The sequence below is a fragment of the Nerophis ophidion genome, linkage group LG13, assembly GCF_033978795.1.
Source record: "Nerophis ophidion isolate RoL-2023_Sa linkage group LG13, RoL_Noph_v1.0, whole genome shotgun sequence".
NCBI lineage: Eukaryota > Metazoa > Chordata > Actinopteri > Syngnathiformes > Syngnathidae > Nerophis > Nerophis ophidion.
The window spans coordinates 10802693-10818307 of record NC_084623.1 but is presented as its reverse complement, the minus strand read 5'-3'; the positions used below and the strand labels follow the sequence as shown (position 1 = coordinate 10818307).

Here is a 15615-nt window from a genome sequence, read left to right as displayed (position 1 = left end):
GGAAGTTGGCAAAAACCCCTTCAAAACAAAAGTTTCCTAAGAAATTTCATTTTTGCCTCTTAGAGCTGTAATTTGACCTCCTTAAAACGCTTCAAAACTCACCAAACTGGACACACACATCAGGACTGGCGAAAATTGCGATATAATAAGAAAATCAAACCCCAAAACTCAAAATTGCGCTCTAGCGCCCCCTAGGAATAAAACACAGACAAAACTGCTCCTAGGAAGAAAACACAGACAGAACTGCTTGTAAAACGTCGCGTCATCATAACGCGACGTTTTAGCATGATACTTCGGCGTGCAATTTAAAATTGCAATTTAGTAAACTAAATTATTGGCATGTGTTTCATCATTGATATATAAACTATCAGACTGCGTGGTCGGTAGTAGTGGGTTTCTGTAGGCCTTTAAGTCGGGGTCCACGTTAATCAATTCCTGGTACATGTTGTAATAATAAGTGTGACCAGTAGATGGCAGCCAACATAAGAGATAAGTGTAGGCTGCACTATGATGGCAATATGACTCAAATAACACCAACATTTTATGTTCCATTGAAAATATAGAACATTACACAAGGCGCTCAAAAATCTATCAAAATATTTTAGTACGGCTTTGGTAAGCTATGAAACCGCACCGCTTGATGTGCATCAACATACGAGTATTATTATGGTGAGTGTATAAGGTAAGACATATGAGGCGTTTTGTTTCGCAATATTGTGCAAAGCAACTTTTCTTACCTTCTGGTATCTGCTGATCTGTATTTGGGATCTGCATAAATCCCGAAAAATTGCATGGGTCCGACTTTGTAGTCGATAAGTTTCTTTTTATTCTCTATTTTCTTGTAATGGGACTTTCATTGTCCTCTGTTGCCAGTTTTAATATAAAGTAGCGTAAAGTTCTCACTTATATCTGTCAGTAAACTCGCCATGAAAGCGCTAAAACATACCGGTGTAGTGAGTGAACATTATTCACCCAAGGAACTTTAGTTATTAGAGTTCCAGTCGGAAGTTTTTTCAAGGGAAACATTTCCGGTGTTTTTATTTCCGGTTGATTGAAGTAAAGTCTGACTGTCATTAAAACAGTTAGCTCCATATTTTGACACTTCTTCCACTCCCGTCCTTGCACGCTACACCGCTACAACAAAGATGACGGAGAAAATACGCTGTCGAGGGTGCGCTGCGTAAATAAGACCGCCCACAAAACGGCGCGTACTAAAGCGACTGTCAGAAAGCGGCTTGAAAATGGTTTGTAAAACATAATCCATGCAATATTTTGACCAAAGAACCACCATTACATGTTATGTAGACCACAAGGAAGTGTTTTATATTTAGAAAAAAAAAAAATAATATGACTCCTTTAATGCGCCTTATAATCCGGTGCGCCTTATATATGAAAAAAGATAGAAAATAGACCATTCATCAGCAGTGTGCTTTAAAATCCGTAAAATACGGCACCTGTATTGTAAGATGCCTTGTGCTAGCAGTTTTTTACTACAATGCACAGAAAAGGGGACTCGGTGAGTGTTTTTGTCCCACACGGAGATTGTGGATGATGGGGCAAAATTTCAAAATAAAGTGTATAATTCATTTTGAAATGTGCTCACCGTCTGCGGCGTCCTCACAGTTCTGATTGAAGTTCTCGTAGGAGTCCCAGCGAATCAGAGGATCCTGCGTGTTGTAGTCCACCGAGACGCTCGGCCCGTTTTCTAGGTGATCCCTACCTTGACCAGAAATACCAAAAGACGGAGTAGACATGTGAAAAAAACAACAACAACAAAAAAACAATAGGAACATAATGCATATAAAAGCAGACACATTGATGCTTACCATGTCTTTTTTCTGGGCCAAAGGAAAAAATAAACTCCACCTTCCCGTATTCTGGAAATCTCTCATCTGCAAATAGGAAACACATACATCAAATTGATCACATGTGTTAAGTCTGTAGCAGTGATACTCAAACTGTGGTATTTGTACCACGAGTAGTACGCTGGCTCCCTCTTCTGGTAAGCCAAATAATCACTTGATTCAAGTCAATATTTTCAAACACAGTGTTACTGTTCAAACTGTGTGTAATGTTACAGTGGCAAACAATAGAAAACACACTTCGCAAATGAAACAAATATATATGTAAATAATTTGTTTTTAATGAATACTTAGGCCTACTATGCTACTGTTGGTCATTATGGTGGTACTTGGAGAGCCAAATTTAGTTTTTTGTTTTGTTTTTCAAACATTTGAGAACCAATGGTCTATATAGTGGTCCCCAACCTTTTTTGTAGCTGCGGACCGGTCAACGCTTGATAATTTGTCCCGCACCCCGGGACAATTTTTATTTTTTATTTTATTTTTTTCATGAAAAAGGGAGGTTTTTTGGGATGGTGCACTAATTGTAAGTGTATCTTGTGTTTTTATGTTGATTTAATAAATACATAAATGGATAAATATATACATATACATATATATATATAAATAATTAGTTTTTAATGAATACTTAGGCCTACTACGCTACTGTTGGTCATTATGGTGGTACTTGGAGAGCCAAATGTTGTTTTTTGTTTTGTTTTTCAAACATTTGAGAACCAATGGTCTACATCAGTGGTCCCCAACCTATTTGTAGCTGCGGACCGGTCAACGCTTGATAATTTGTCCCGCACCCCGGGACATTTCTTATTTTATTTAAATTTGTTTTCATTAAAAAGGGAGGTTTTGTGGGATGGTGCACTAATTGTAAGTGTATGTTGTCTTTTTATGTTGATTTAATAAATAAATAAATAGATAAATATATACATATATATATTTATATATATAAACAATTTGATTTTAAGTAATACTTAGGCCTACTACGCTACTGTTGGTCATTATGGTGGTACTTGGAGAGCCAAATTTTGTGTTTTGTTTTGTTTTTCAAACATTTGAGAACCAATGGTCTATATCAGTGGTCCCCAACCTTTTTGTAGCTGCGGTCCGGTCAACGCTTGATAATTTGTCCCGCGCCCCGGGACAATTTTTATTTTTTATTTTATTTTTTTCATGAAAAAGGGAGGTTTTTTGGGATGGTGCACTAATTGTAAGTGTATCTTGTGTTTTTTATGTTGATTTAATAAATAAATAAATAGATAAATATATACATATATATATATATATAAATAATTTGTTTTTAATGAATACTTAGGCCTACTACGCTACTGTTGGTCATTATGGTGGTATTTGGAGGGACAAATTTTGTGTTTTGTTTTGTTTTTCAAACATTTAAGAACCAATGGTCTACATCAGTGGTCCCCAACCTTTTTGTAGCTGCGGACCGGTCAACGCTTGATAATTTGTCCCGCACCCCGGGACAATTTTTAATTTGTATTTTATTTTTTTCATGAAAAAGGGATGTTTTTTGGGATGGTGTATTAATTGTAAGTGTATCTTGTGTTTTTATGTTGATTTAATAAATAAATAAATAAAAAATTGTGAATGTTGTCTGTCTATCTGTGTTGGCCCTGCGATGAGGTGGCAACTTGTCCAGGGTGTACCCCGCCTTCCGCCCGACTGTAGCTGAGATAGGCGCCAGCGCCCCCCGCAACCCCGAAAGGGAATAAGCGGTAGAAAATGGATGGATGGATAAATAGATAAATAAAAAATTGTGAATGTTGTCTGTCCATCTGTGTTGGCCCTGCGATGAGGTAGCGACTTGTCCAGGGTGCACCCCGCCTTCCGCCCGACTGTAGCTGAGATAGGGGCCAGCGCCCCCTGCGACCCCGAAAGGGAATACGCTGTAGAAAATGGATGAATGGATAGATGAATAAAAAATTGTGAATGTTGTCTGTCTATCTGTGTTGGCCCTGCGATGAGGTAGCGACTTGTCCAGGGTGTACCCCGCCTTCCGCCCGACTGTAGCCGAGATAGGCGCCAGCGCCCCCCGCCACCCCGAAAGGGAATACGCGGTAGAAAATGGATGGATGGATAGATGAATAAAAAATTGTGAATGTTGTCTGTCTATCTGTGTTGGCCCTGCGATGAGGTGGCAACTTGTCCAGGGTGTACCCCGCCTTCCGCCCGACTGTAGCTGAGATAGGCGCCAGCGCCCCCTGCAACCCCGAAAGGGAATAAGCGGTAGAAAATAGATGGATGGAATTAAAAAATTAATTAAAAAAATTATTCCGCGGCCCGGTACCAATCGAGCCCGGTGGTTGGGGACCACTGGTCTACAACACAAGTGTCAAACTAAAAGCCCGGGTACCAAATATGGTCCACCAAATAACTTTATTCGGCCCACAAAAGTTTGTAAAACACTTCATATTTTTTTCTAAATGTATTTATTTGGGTTGAGACTGAAAAAATGCATTTACTGCGTTCAATTGCACATTTTTACCTTGAATATTGCCTGATCATGCATTAAACATTTTAACATACAGGTATATTACTCTTTTTTTTTCTGCTCGTCATGCCATGACTGCCATGTGGCCCTCAAAGAAAAGGAGTTTGACCCCTCCTGATATAAATGATGGCCATCATCAACTGCCGAGCACATATACGGTATTAAATATTGTTCAATAACTTGTGATTTTGCACAACATGCGTCGTTTGGGAGACGCTGTAAACTACCTTTGAACGTCTCGTCGAGTTCATCCTTCCCAAAGACAATCCCCAGGTCATGGACGGCACACGTGTGGAACTGCACCCGGAAAATCACATCCCGACAGGGGCCGCAGTAACGTTTGTGGTAGCACTTGAGCTGCAAAACGAAAAGTCATAAAATGAGATTTGTACGAGGAATTACACACATCCACGATGACAGCACAGAGCCAATAGAAGAGGAATTGTTTGGTTTGCAAAGTCTGTAACAACTTTCATTCATCCAGGTCGTCGTATTCTCAGGGCTTTATTTAAATCCGTGGCCACTGGACAGTTTCAGTTTGCCTTTTAAGACAGTTTGTCCAAATAGGACAGCTATACGTGTATATCTACTGCACTGCAAAAACTGAAATTTAAGTAAAATTAAACACCTCAAATAAAGGTGATATTTGCTTATTTTTTGTCTGATAAGATAATTCTTCTCACTAGAGTGTTTTACTTGTTTTAAGTGTTTTGGTCCTAAAAGATCTCAGAAAGATATTACAGCAGGGGTCACCAACCTTTTTGAAACCAAGAGATACTTCTTGGGTACTGATTAATGCAAAGGGCTACCAGTTAGATACACACTTAAATACATTTCCAGAAATAGCCAATTTGCTCAATTTACCTTTAATAAATAAATCTATATATCCATCCATCCATTTTCTACCGCTTATTCCCTTTCGGGGTCGCGGGGGGCGCTGGCGCCTATCTCAGCTACAATCAGGCGGAAGGCGGGGTACACCCTGGACAAGTCGTCACCTCATCACAGGGGTAAATCTATATATATATATATATATATATATATATAAAATGGGTATTTTTGTCCGTCATTCCGTCGTACATTTTTTTTCTTTTACAGAAGAATTTTTGTAGAGAATAAATAATGAAAAAAAACACTTAATTGAATGGTTTAAAAAAGGAGAAAATACAAAAAAAAAAATTAATTAAATTTTGAAACAGTTTATCTTCAATTTCGACTCTTAAAAATTCTAAATTCAAGTGAAAAAAATGAAGAGAAAAACTAGCTAATTCGAATCTTTTTGAAAAAGTTAAAAGAATTTATGGAACATCATTAGTCATTTTTCCTGATTAAGATTCATTTTAGAATTTTGATGACATGTTTTAAATAGGTTAAAATCCAATCTGCACTTTGTTACAATATATAACAAATTGGACCAAGCTATATTTCTAACAAAGACAAATCATTATTTCTTTTGATGATATTATGCACCGTTGATGTTGAAATCCCTAAATGTCTTGCAATTGCCCTTTGAGAAACGTTGTTCTTAAACTGTTTGACTATTTGCTCACGCAGTTGTTGACAAAGGGGTGTACCTCGCCCCATCCTTTCTTGTGAAAGACTGAGCATTTTTTGGGAAGTTGTTTTTATACCCAATCATGGCACCCATCTGTTCCCAATTCGCCTGCACACCTGTGGGATGTTCCAAATAAGTGTTTGATGAGCATTCCTCAACTTTATCCGTATTTATTGCCACCTTTCCCAACTACTTTGGCACGTTTTGCTGACATGAAATTCTAAGTTAATTATTATTTGCAAAAAACAAAATAAAGTTGATGAGTTTGAACATCAAATATGTTGTCTTTGTAGCATATTCAACTGACTATGGGTTGAAAATAATTAGCAAATCATTGTATTCCGTTTATATTTCAACATATTAAAGATTTGTATTTTATGATATATGTTAAGAGTCAAGTCTAAACCGTTTCAGTTTTGGATACATGTTTTAATTATGTTTGTTTTGCAGTTGTTATGATGGGTTAAGTACTGGTGGAGGTTTATGTACGTTATATTTAGGGACAAAACAAGCCAAACATTTTTAAGGTTACGGCCCCAAAATGAGGTGTTTGGCTAACAAACAATGCTGCTCTCTGGTTTGGATTGTTCTGTTATGATGCTTGTTAAAGTCTGGATTTGCTATCAAAACATCTTGCTGTGGGCCACATAACGGTCTAGTGGTTGGGAGTCAAGGGTTCGAGGGGTTGAAACCTCTGTTGGAACATACAGTATCTCCCCGGAGTTTGAATTTTCCCCAAGTATTTAGTTTGTAGTTCTTCCCCCCTGAGCCATGGAGAGACAGGCAGAGAGTCAGACGATGACTACAGCTTGCAATGTCTGTGGCTTCTTTTCACAGTAATAATGCAATACTAGGACTTTGCTGTCTGAGTAAACACTTGTTTTCATTGTGGAGTCAAACATTGCAAATGTTACTTCCTGATACAATACTGCATTCCTCAAACAAAGTGGTATAGCATGCTAACAGTGACGTGTCAAATGCCAACTTTTATGGGGTGTACAAAATTGGCTAAAATGTTAGTATGCTACAATGCTAACGTAAACTTGCCAACAGTTAGCATTTCAAGAACCAAGTTGTATGAGTTCGAGGTGTTCAATTGCACCTATATATATATATATATATATATATATAGAGAGAGAGAGAGAGAGAGAGAGATATGTACATATATATATGTATATATATATATGTATATATATATATATATATATACATATATATCTGTATAAATATGTATATATATCTGTATATGTTTGTATAAGTACATACACAGTGTCTATGTATATATATATATATATATATATATATATATATATAGAGAGAGAGAGAGAGAGACAGTTAGATATATATATATATATATATATATATATATATATATATATATATATATATATCTGTATAAATATATATATATATATAAATATATATATATCTGTATATGTTTGTATAAGTACATATACAGTGTCTATGTATCTATCATCTATCTATATATGTATATGTCCATCCATCCATCCATCATCTTCCGCTTATCCGAGGTCGGGTCGCGGGGGCAACAGCCTAAGCAGGGAAACCCAGACTTCCCTCTGCCCAGCCACTTCGTCTAGCTCTTCCCGGGGGATCCCGAGGCGTTCCCAGGCCAGCCGGGAGACATAGTCTTCCCAACGTGTCCTGGGTCTTCCCCGTGGCCTCCTACCGGTTGGACGTGCCCTAAACACCTCCCTAGGGAGGCGTTCGGGTGGCATCCTGACCAGATGCCCGAACCACCTCATCTGGCTCCTCTCGATGTGAAGGAGCAGCGGCTTTACTTTGAGTTCCTCCCGGATGGCAGAGCTTCTCACCCTATCTCTAAGGGAGAGCCCCGCCACACGGCGGAGGAAACTCATTTCGGCCGCTTGTACCCGTGATCTTATCCTTTCGGTCATGACCCAAAGCTCATGACCATAGGTGAGGATGGGAACGTAGATCGACCGGTAAATTGAGAGTTTTGCCTTCCGGCTCAGCTCCTTCTTCACCACAACGGATTGGTACAACGTCCGCATTACTAAAGACGCCGCACCGATCCGCCTGTCGATCTCACGATCCACTCTTCCCCCACTCGTGAAGAAGACTCCTAGGTACTTGAACTCCTCCACTTGGGGCAGGGTCTCCTCCCCAACCCGGAAATGGCACTCCACCCTTTTCCGGGCGAGAACCATGGACTCGGACTTGGAGGTGCTGATTCTCATTCCGGTCGCTTCACACTCGGCTGCGAACCGATCCAGCGAGAGCTGAAGATCCCGGTCAGATGAAGCCATCAGGACCACATCATCTGCAAAAAGCAGAGACCTAATCCTGCGTCTACCAAACCGGAACCCCTCAACGCCTTGACTGCGCCTAGAATTATGTATATATATATATATATATATATATATATATATATATATATATATATATATATATATATATATATATATATATATATATATATATATATATATACACATATATAGACACTGTATATGTACATATATACATATACAAACATACACACATATATATGTATATATATGTTTGTATATGTATACACATACATACATATACATACACATATATACACACACACATATTGGTTGAAATTGGATGGATATGTGTATGTGTGTGTATATATCTAAATATATATATATCTATATATATAGATATATATATATATATATGCATGTTTATATGTATATATGTATGTACATATGTATATGTATGCATATATGTGTATTTTTTTAATATACATATATGTATGCATGTATATTTATTAATGCATGTGTGTATGTGCATATATGCATGTATATATGTATTGATACAGTATATATGCATAATAATACATGTATGTATATATGTATACGTATATATGTATAAATGTATATGTGTATATATGCATGTATATATATATGTGTGTGTATATATATATATATATATATATACATATATATTACACACATAAATATATTTATATATAATAATACATACATATACACATACATACATATATATATATATATATATATATATATATATATATATACATATGTACATACATATATATATATATATATATATACGTATATATATATACACACATATATATATATATATAGAGAGAGAGAGATTAAAATTTAGGTCAATGGCAGAAATCGAGCTCATGTTAGGATGATTTTTCTGCTTTTCCATAACCAAAACTACTCTCAGGTGTTTTACCTCATCCAAGATTATATAGCAGAAAGTCTGGACATATTTCATTAAGTGTACACAAAATCTCCCCTCAGGGAAGAGTAAAACTTTACATTTGATTGTAAAAAGCTCGATGGGTGTCATTGTTTCCAGCAGCAGGCTTCCTGCTGCTAATGAGGTTCTTCAGGTAGAGAATGAGAACACGATCCAGCGCTCCTAAAATTGTTTTTTTTTTTTTTTTATGTTTCTATGAATGAATTCTCTAAAGTCCACATGCTCTTAGTGCAGTCATCCAATGTCAAGTTGTAAAAACTCAACAGGACTTCCTCCTCACTCATAAAAAAAAATCCCTACATTGCAACTGCTGTTCATCATGGATTTAGATTTTGGGTTCTTATTTTGGCTCTTTTATGAACACTAATATTGTCATGATCCCTCATGACTATTATTATCAGTTCCTGGTATTTTGTTGTACTTCCTGTTTGAGCGCTCATATATTTGGATTTTTATTTAACTGTGCACATTTTCCCTATACACCCTCAATCGTTTTTCTACGTGCATAAAAAATTGTCAAACCCACTAATAATTTTTTACTTGCAGAATTTTTTTTTGTATTCTTTCATTAAAACAGAATATTTGCAAAAAATTGTTTTTAGTACATTTGAATCGTTTTTTACTTCCATAAAATTGTTTTTATACTTGTGAATCGTTATTTTACCTGCAGAAAATTGTTTTTTATTCTTGCAATTTTTATTTTTTGGGTGGAAAAAGGTTTGCTCTACGTGCAAATTGTTGTTTTTTTCCATTTGCAGAAAATTGCATTTTTTTATACATACTTGCAGATATTTTTTTTATTCTTGTGAATTATTTTTTTTACTTGCAGAAAATTGCTTTTTTCTACCCACTATTCATGTTTATTATTTGGAGAAAATAGTTTTTCCTACTTGTGAATTGTTTTTTACTTGCAGAATTTTTTTTTTTATTCTTTCATTAAAAGAAAATAAAAATATTTGCAAAAAAACTGTTTTTAATACACGCAAATGTTTTTTTAAATGCAGAAAATTGCTTTTTTTTTTACATGCTAATCGTTTTCGTACCTACGGAACATTTCTTTATGGTTGTAATTGTTTTTTATAATTGCAGAAAATTGCTATTTTATACCCACTAGTTGTTTTTTTTACTTGCAGAATTTTTTTTTTCATACTTGCAAAAGTTTTTTTACTTGCAGAATTTATTATTATTTTTTTAAAAAAATAATATTTGCAGAAAAATGTTATTAATACAGGCAAAGTTTTTTAAATGCAGAAAATTGCTTTTTTTAATACATGCTAATTGTTTTTTTTACTTGCAAAACATTGTTTTATACTTTTGAATATTTTTTTTACTTGCAGAAAATTGCTATTTCATACCCACTATTATTGTTTTTATTTGCAATAAAAATATGTAATGATTGTGAATGTTTTATTTTTACTTGCCGAGTTTTTTTTTCTATTCTTCCATTAAAAAAATATTTGCAGAAAGTTGTTTTTAATACATGCGAAAGTTTTTTAAATGCAGAAAATTGCTTTTTTTATACATGCTAATTGTTTTTTTAATAGCAGAACAATTTTTTATACTGTTTATGCTTGCGAATCGATTTTTACATGCACATTTTTTTCTATTCTCGCAAATTATATATATAGATATATATATATTTGCAGAAAATTGTTTTTCATACTTGTGAATGGTTTTTTACTTGCAGATTTTTTTAAATTCTTTCATTAAAAAAAAAAATATTTGCAGAAAAACTGTTTTTAATACACGCAAATGTTTTTTTAAATGCAGAAAATTGCTTTTTTTTTTACATGCTAATCCTTTTTGTACCTACAGAACATTTTTTTATAGTTGTAATTGTTTTTTATAATTGCAGAAAATTGCTATTTTTATACCTACTAGTTATATTTTTTACTTCCAGAAAATTTTTTTTCATACTTGCAAAAGTTTTTTTACTTACAGAATTTATTTATTTTTTCATTAAAAAAAAATATTTGCAGAAAATTGTTATTAATACAGGCAAAAAAAATTTAAATGCAGAAAATTGCTTTTTTTTAATACATGCTAATTGTTTTTTTTACTTGCAAAAATGTTTTTTATACTTGTGAATGTTTTTTTTTTACTTGCAGAAAAGTGCTATTTTATACCCACTAATATTGTTTTTACTTGCAATAAAAATATGTTATACTTGCGAATGTTTTTTTTTTTACTTGCAGAGTTTTTTTTCTATTCTTTCATTAAAAAAATATTTGCAGAAAGTTGTTTTTAATACATGCGAAAGTTTTTTAAATGCAGAAAATTGCTTTTTTTATACATACTAATTGTTTTTTTTACTTGCAGAACAATTTTTTATACTTTTTATGCTTGCGAATCGATTTTTACATGCACATTTTTTTTCTATTCTCGCAAAATATACATATATATATTTGCAGAAAATTGTTTTTAATATTAGCAAATAATTTTTTTATTGCGAAAAAAAAAGTTATACTTGCGAATCGTTTTTTTTTACTTGCAGAAGTAGTTACTTGCAGAACAGTTTTTATATTGGTGAATATACCTTCCGAAAATTGTTCCTAAAGTCTTTTTTTTAATTATTTTTTACTTCCGAATGGTTGGGCATGAGTAAAAACATTTGTGTGTACTTGAGTAGTTCTCCATATTCAATACCACAATACTTTTTTACCACCCAAAAATTGAATTGACATTTTTGGGCATTATTTGCTCTTACCAGGATGTCCCCTTTAAGAAGTAGGCCAGGTTCAATGGTGATGCAGATACTTGTCTGACTGTCCCCTTGAACATTACTGTGAAAAAAAAAGACAATAATCATCATTAGAAAATGTATTTTATTAGACCTTTTCAACATTTTCTTACTTTCATCATCTGCTTACAATTCCCGATTCTCTTTCAAAGTGGCCATCGCCCGGCATAGTCACTGAGCTGGACTAACTCGGGGTATTAGAGTCTACGAGACCGTCGGACAACTGGAGCAGCGGATCAAAGGGTGGAGAGTGCTAATTGGGAACATGTGAGGGAAACGTGGGAAGCAATGTGATATGAGTCGTGGTGGGAGTCTGGAGGTAAAAGTGCACGCCTGTTTCACTATTTCGCACACATTGTGCAAGCTCAAAAAATATGTCGGATAAACATTATGTCATGAATGGGAATGTAAATGTCCGCCATGCAATATAGTCTGCCTGCTGCACTCTATAAGTGGAGTGGAAAAAAACACAATACAATAATTAAGAGATTTAACTTTTGCTTATTTTGTTCCTGTTTAGGACGCAAAACTGTCCTTGGTAAACTATTTCGGTGTTTGATACACAAAAGCGTGAGAATCAATATGGTAGACAACTCAGGTATTGGCTTGAACCCAATTAGAGAAAAAGCCACTGAAAAGCTTGGTTACACCTTCAGTCCACCAGATGGCGACAAATAGAGAATCGTTTTTTTACTTGCAGAAAAGTTTTTATACTTGCTAATCATTTCTTTACTCGCAGAAAACCGTTTTTATACTTGCTAATCGTTGTGTTACTTGCAGAAAATAGTTTTTATACTTAAGAAAAATTTTACTCGCACATCATAATGTTTTTTTTAATTGAGAAAAAATTGTTTTTTTTATACTTGCTAATCGTTTTTTCAACTTGCAGAACATTTTTTTATTACTTGCTAATCGTTTTTTTACTTGAAGAAAACAGTTTTTATACTTGCAAATCGTTTTTTCTCGCAGATTTTTTTTTCTATTTAAAAAAAAAAAATGTTTTGCTGAAAATCATTTTAACTGCAAAAAAATTTTCTTTATACTAGTGAATCGTTTTTTTGCTTGCAAGAAACAGTTTTACAAGAAACAGTTTTTAAACTTGCTAAAAAAATTTTTACTGGCAGAAATATTATTTATATACTTGCGAATCGTTTTTTTACTCACAGATTTTTTTTTCTATTCTTGCAAAAAAAATAATTTGCGCGAAAATCGTTTTAACTGCAAAAAATTGTTCTTTATACTTGTGAATCGTTTTTTGCTTGCAAGAAACAGTTTTTAAACTTATAAAAAAAATTTTTACCAGCAGAAATATTATTTATATACTCGCGAATCGTTTGTTACACAGATTTTTTTTTTCTATTCTTGCAAAACAATTTTTGGGGCGGAAAATCGTTTTAACTGCAAAAAATCGTTCTTTATACTTGTGAATTGTTTTTTTTGCTTGCAAGAAACAGTTTTATACTTGCTAAAAAAAATTTTACTGCCAGAAATATTATTTATATACTTGCACATCGTTTTTTAGTCACAGATTTTTTTTTTCTATTCTTGCAAAAAAAAATGATTTGCGCGAAAATCCTTTTAACTGCAAAAAAATGTTCTTTATACTAGTGAATCGTTTTTTGCTTGCAAGAAACAGTTTTTAAACTTACTAAAAAATCATTTTACTAGCAGAAATATTATTTATGTACTTGCGAATCGTTTTTTACTCACATTTTTTTTTTCTATTCTTGCAAAACAATTTTTTTTGCGGAAAATCGTTTTAACTGCAAAAAATCGTTCTTTATACTTGTGAATAGTTTTTTTGCTTGCAAGAAACAGTTTTTATACTTGCTAAAAAAAAATTTTGCCGGCAGAAATATTATTTATATACTTGGGAATCGTTTTTTACTCACAGATTATTTTTTTCTATTTTTGCAAAAAAAAAAGATTTGCGCGAAAATCATTTTAACTGCAAAAAATTGTTCTTTATACTTGTGAATCGTTTTTTGCTTGCAAGAAACAGTTTTTAAACTTGCTAAAAAGAATTTTACTGGCAGAAATATTATTTATATATTTGCGAATCGTTTTTTACTCACAGATTTTTTTTATTCTATTCTTGCAAAAAAATGTTTTTGCGGAAAATCGTTTTAACTGCAAAAAATTGTTCTTTATACTTGTGAATCGTTTTTTGCTTGCAAGAAACAGTTTTTAAACTTGCTAAAAAAAAATTTTACCGGCAGAAATATTATTTATATACTTGCGAATCGTTTTTTACTCACAGATATTTTTTTCTATTTTTGCAAAAAAACTGATTTGCGCTAAAATCATTTTAACTGCAAAAAATTGTTCTTTAAACTTGTGAATCGTTTTTTGCTTGCAAGAAACAGTTTTTATACTTGCTACAAAAAAATTTTACTGGCAGATATATTATTTATATACTTGCGAATCGTTTTTTTACTCACAGATTTTTTTTCTATTCTTGCAAAAAAAATAATTTGCGCGAAAATCGTTTTAACTGCAAAAAATTGTTCTTTATACTTGTGAGTCGTTTTTTTGCCTGCAAGAAACTGTTTTTATACTTGCTAAAAAAAAATTTTACCGGCAGAAATATTATTTCTATACTTGCGAATCATTTTTTATCTGCAGATTTTTTTTTCTGTTCTTGCAAAAAAAATGGGAGAAAATTGTTTTTGACACTGGCGAATCTTTTTTTTAATTGCAAAAAAAATGTATTTAATTCTAGCGAACCGTTTTTTTCTTGCGTAAAAAAAATGTTATACTTGTGAATATCTTATTTCCTCGCAAAAAACAGTTTTTATACTTGCTAACCGTTTTTTTTACTTGCAGAACATGTTTTAATGCTTGCAAATGTTTATTTTACTTGCAGAAAATAGTTGTTATACTTGCGAATCATTTGTTACTAGCAGATTTATTTATTTTCATTCTTGCAAAAAAAATTGATTTGCAGAAAATAGTTTTTATACTTTCGAATCGTTTTTTATTCGCAGATTTTTTTTGTTTTCTTCAAAAATATTTTTATGTATAGTATATATATATATTTATTTTTAATATAATATATAGACACTTGCAAATGTTTTTTGAAATATAAAAAATAGCTTTTTTATATACTTGCGAATAGTTTTTTACGTGCAGAAAATTGTTTTTTTATTCTAGCGAACCGTTTTTTAATTGTGTAAAAAACAATTATACTTGTGAATATTTTATTTCCTCGCAGAAAACAGTTTTTATACTTGCTAATCGTTTTTTTTTACTTGCAGAACATGTTTTAATACTTGCAAATGTTTTTTTACTTGCAGAAAATAGTTGTTATTCTTGCAGATCATTTGTTACTAGCAGATTTTTTTTTTCCATTCTTGAAAAAAATAAAATAATGTTTGCAGAAAATAGTTATTAATACTGGCAATGACAACGTTACCAATCCATCTAATGCAGGTTTTTTTGTCATTTTCCACTCCACTCTATAAGTGGAGCGAAACCAACTGCTCAGTGGCCTAGTGGTTGGAGTACCCGCCCTGAGATCGGTAGGTTGCGAGTTCAAATCCCGGCCGAGTCATACCAAAGACTATACAAATGGGACCCATTACCTCCCTGCTTGGCACTCAGCATCAAGGGCTGGAACTGGGGGTTAAATCACCAAAAATGACCCCCGGGCGTGGTTATCACTACTGCTCACTGCTCCCCTCACCTCCCAGGGGTCAAATGC

General features: G+C 33.4%; 1 protein-coding gene across 12 annotated transcripts in view; it reads right to left on the bottom strand.

Annotated features, from left to right (window-relative positions):
- tns1b (tensin 1b) overlaps positions 1-15615 on the bottom strand; it is a 362081-nt gene that overhangs the window by 80055 nt on the left and 266411 nt on the right. For 9 of the 12 annotated variants that reach the window (XM_061918389.1, XM_061918391.1, XM_061918392.1 and 6 more), the window contains 4 exons: positions 11880-11955; positions 4593-4722; positions 1829-1892; positions 1604-1728 (listed from right to left, as the gene is read on the bottom strand). In XM_061918389.1, the coding sequence (XP_061774373.1) occupies positions 1604-1728; positions 1829-1892; positions 4593-4722; positions 11880-11955 (395 nt within the window). Of the gene's footprint in view, positions 1-1603; positions 1729-1826; positions 1893-4592; positions 4723-11879; positions 11956-15615 lie in introns of all 12 variants that reach the window. The other 3 variants (XM_061918387.1, XM_061918396.1, XM_061918397.1) reach the window with 1 other exon arrangement.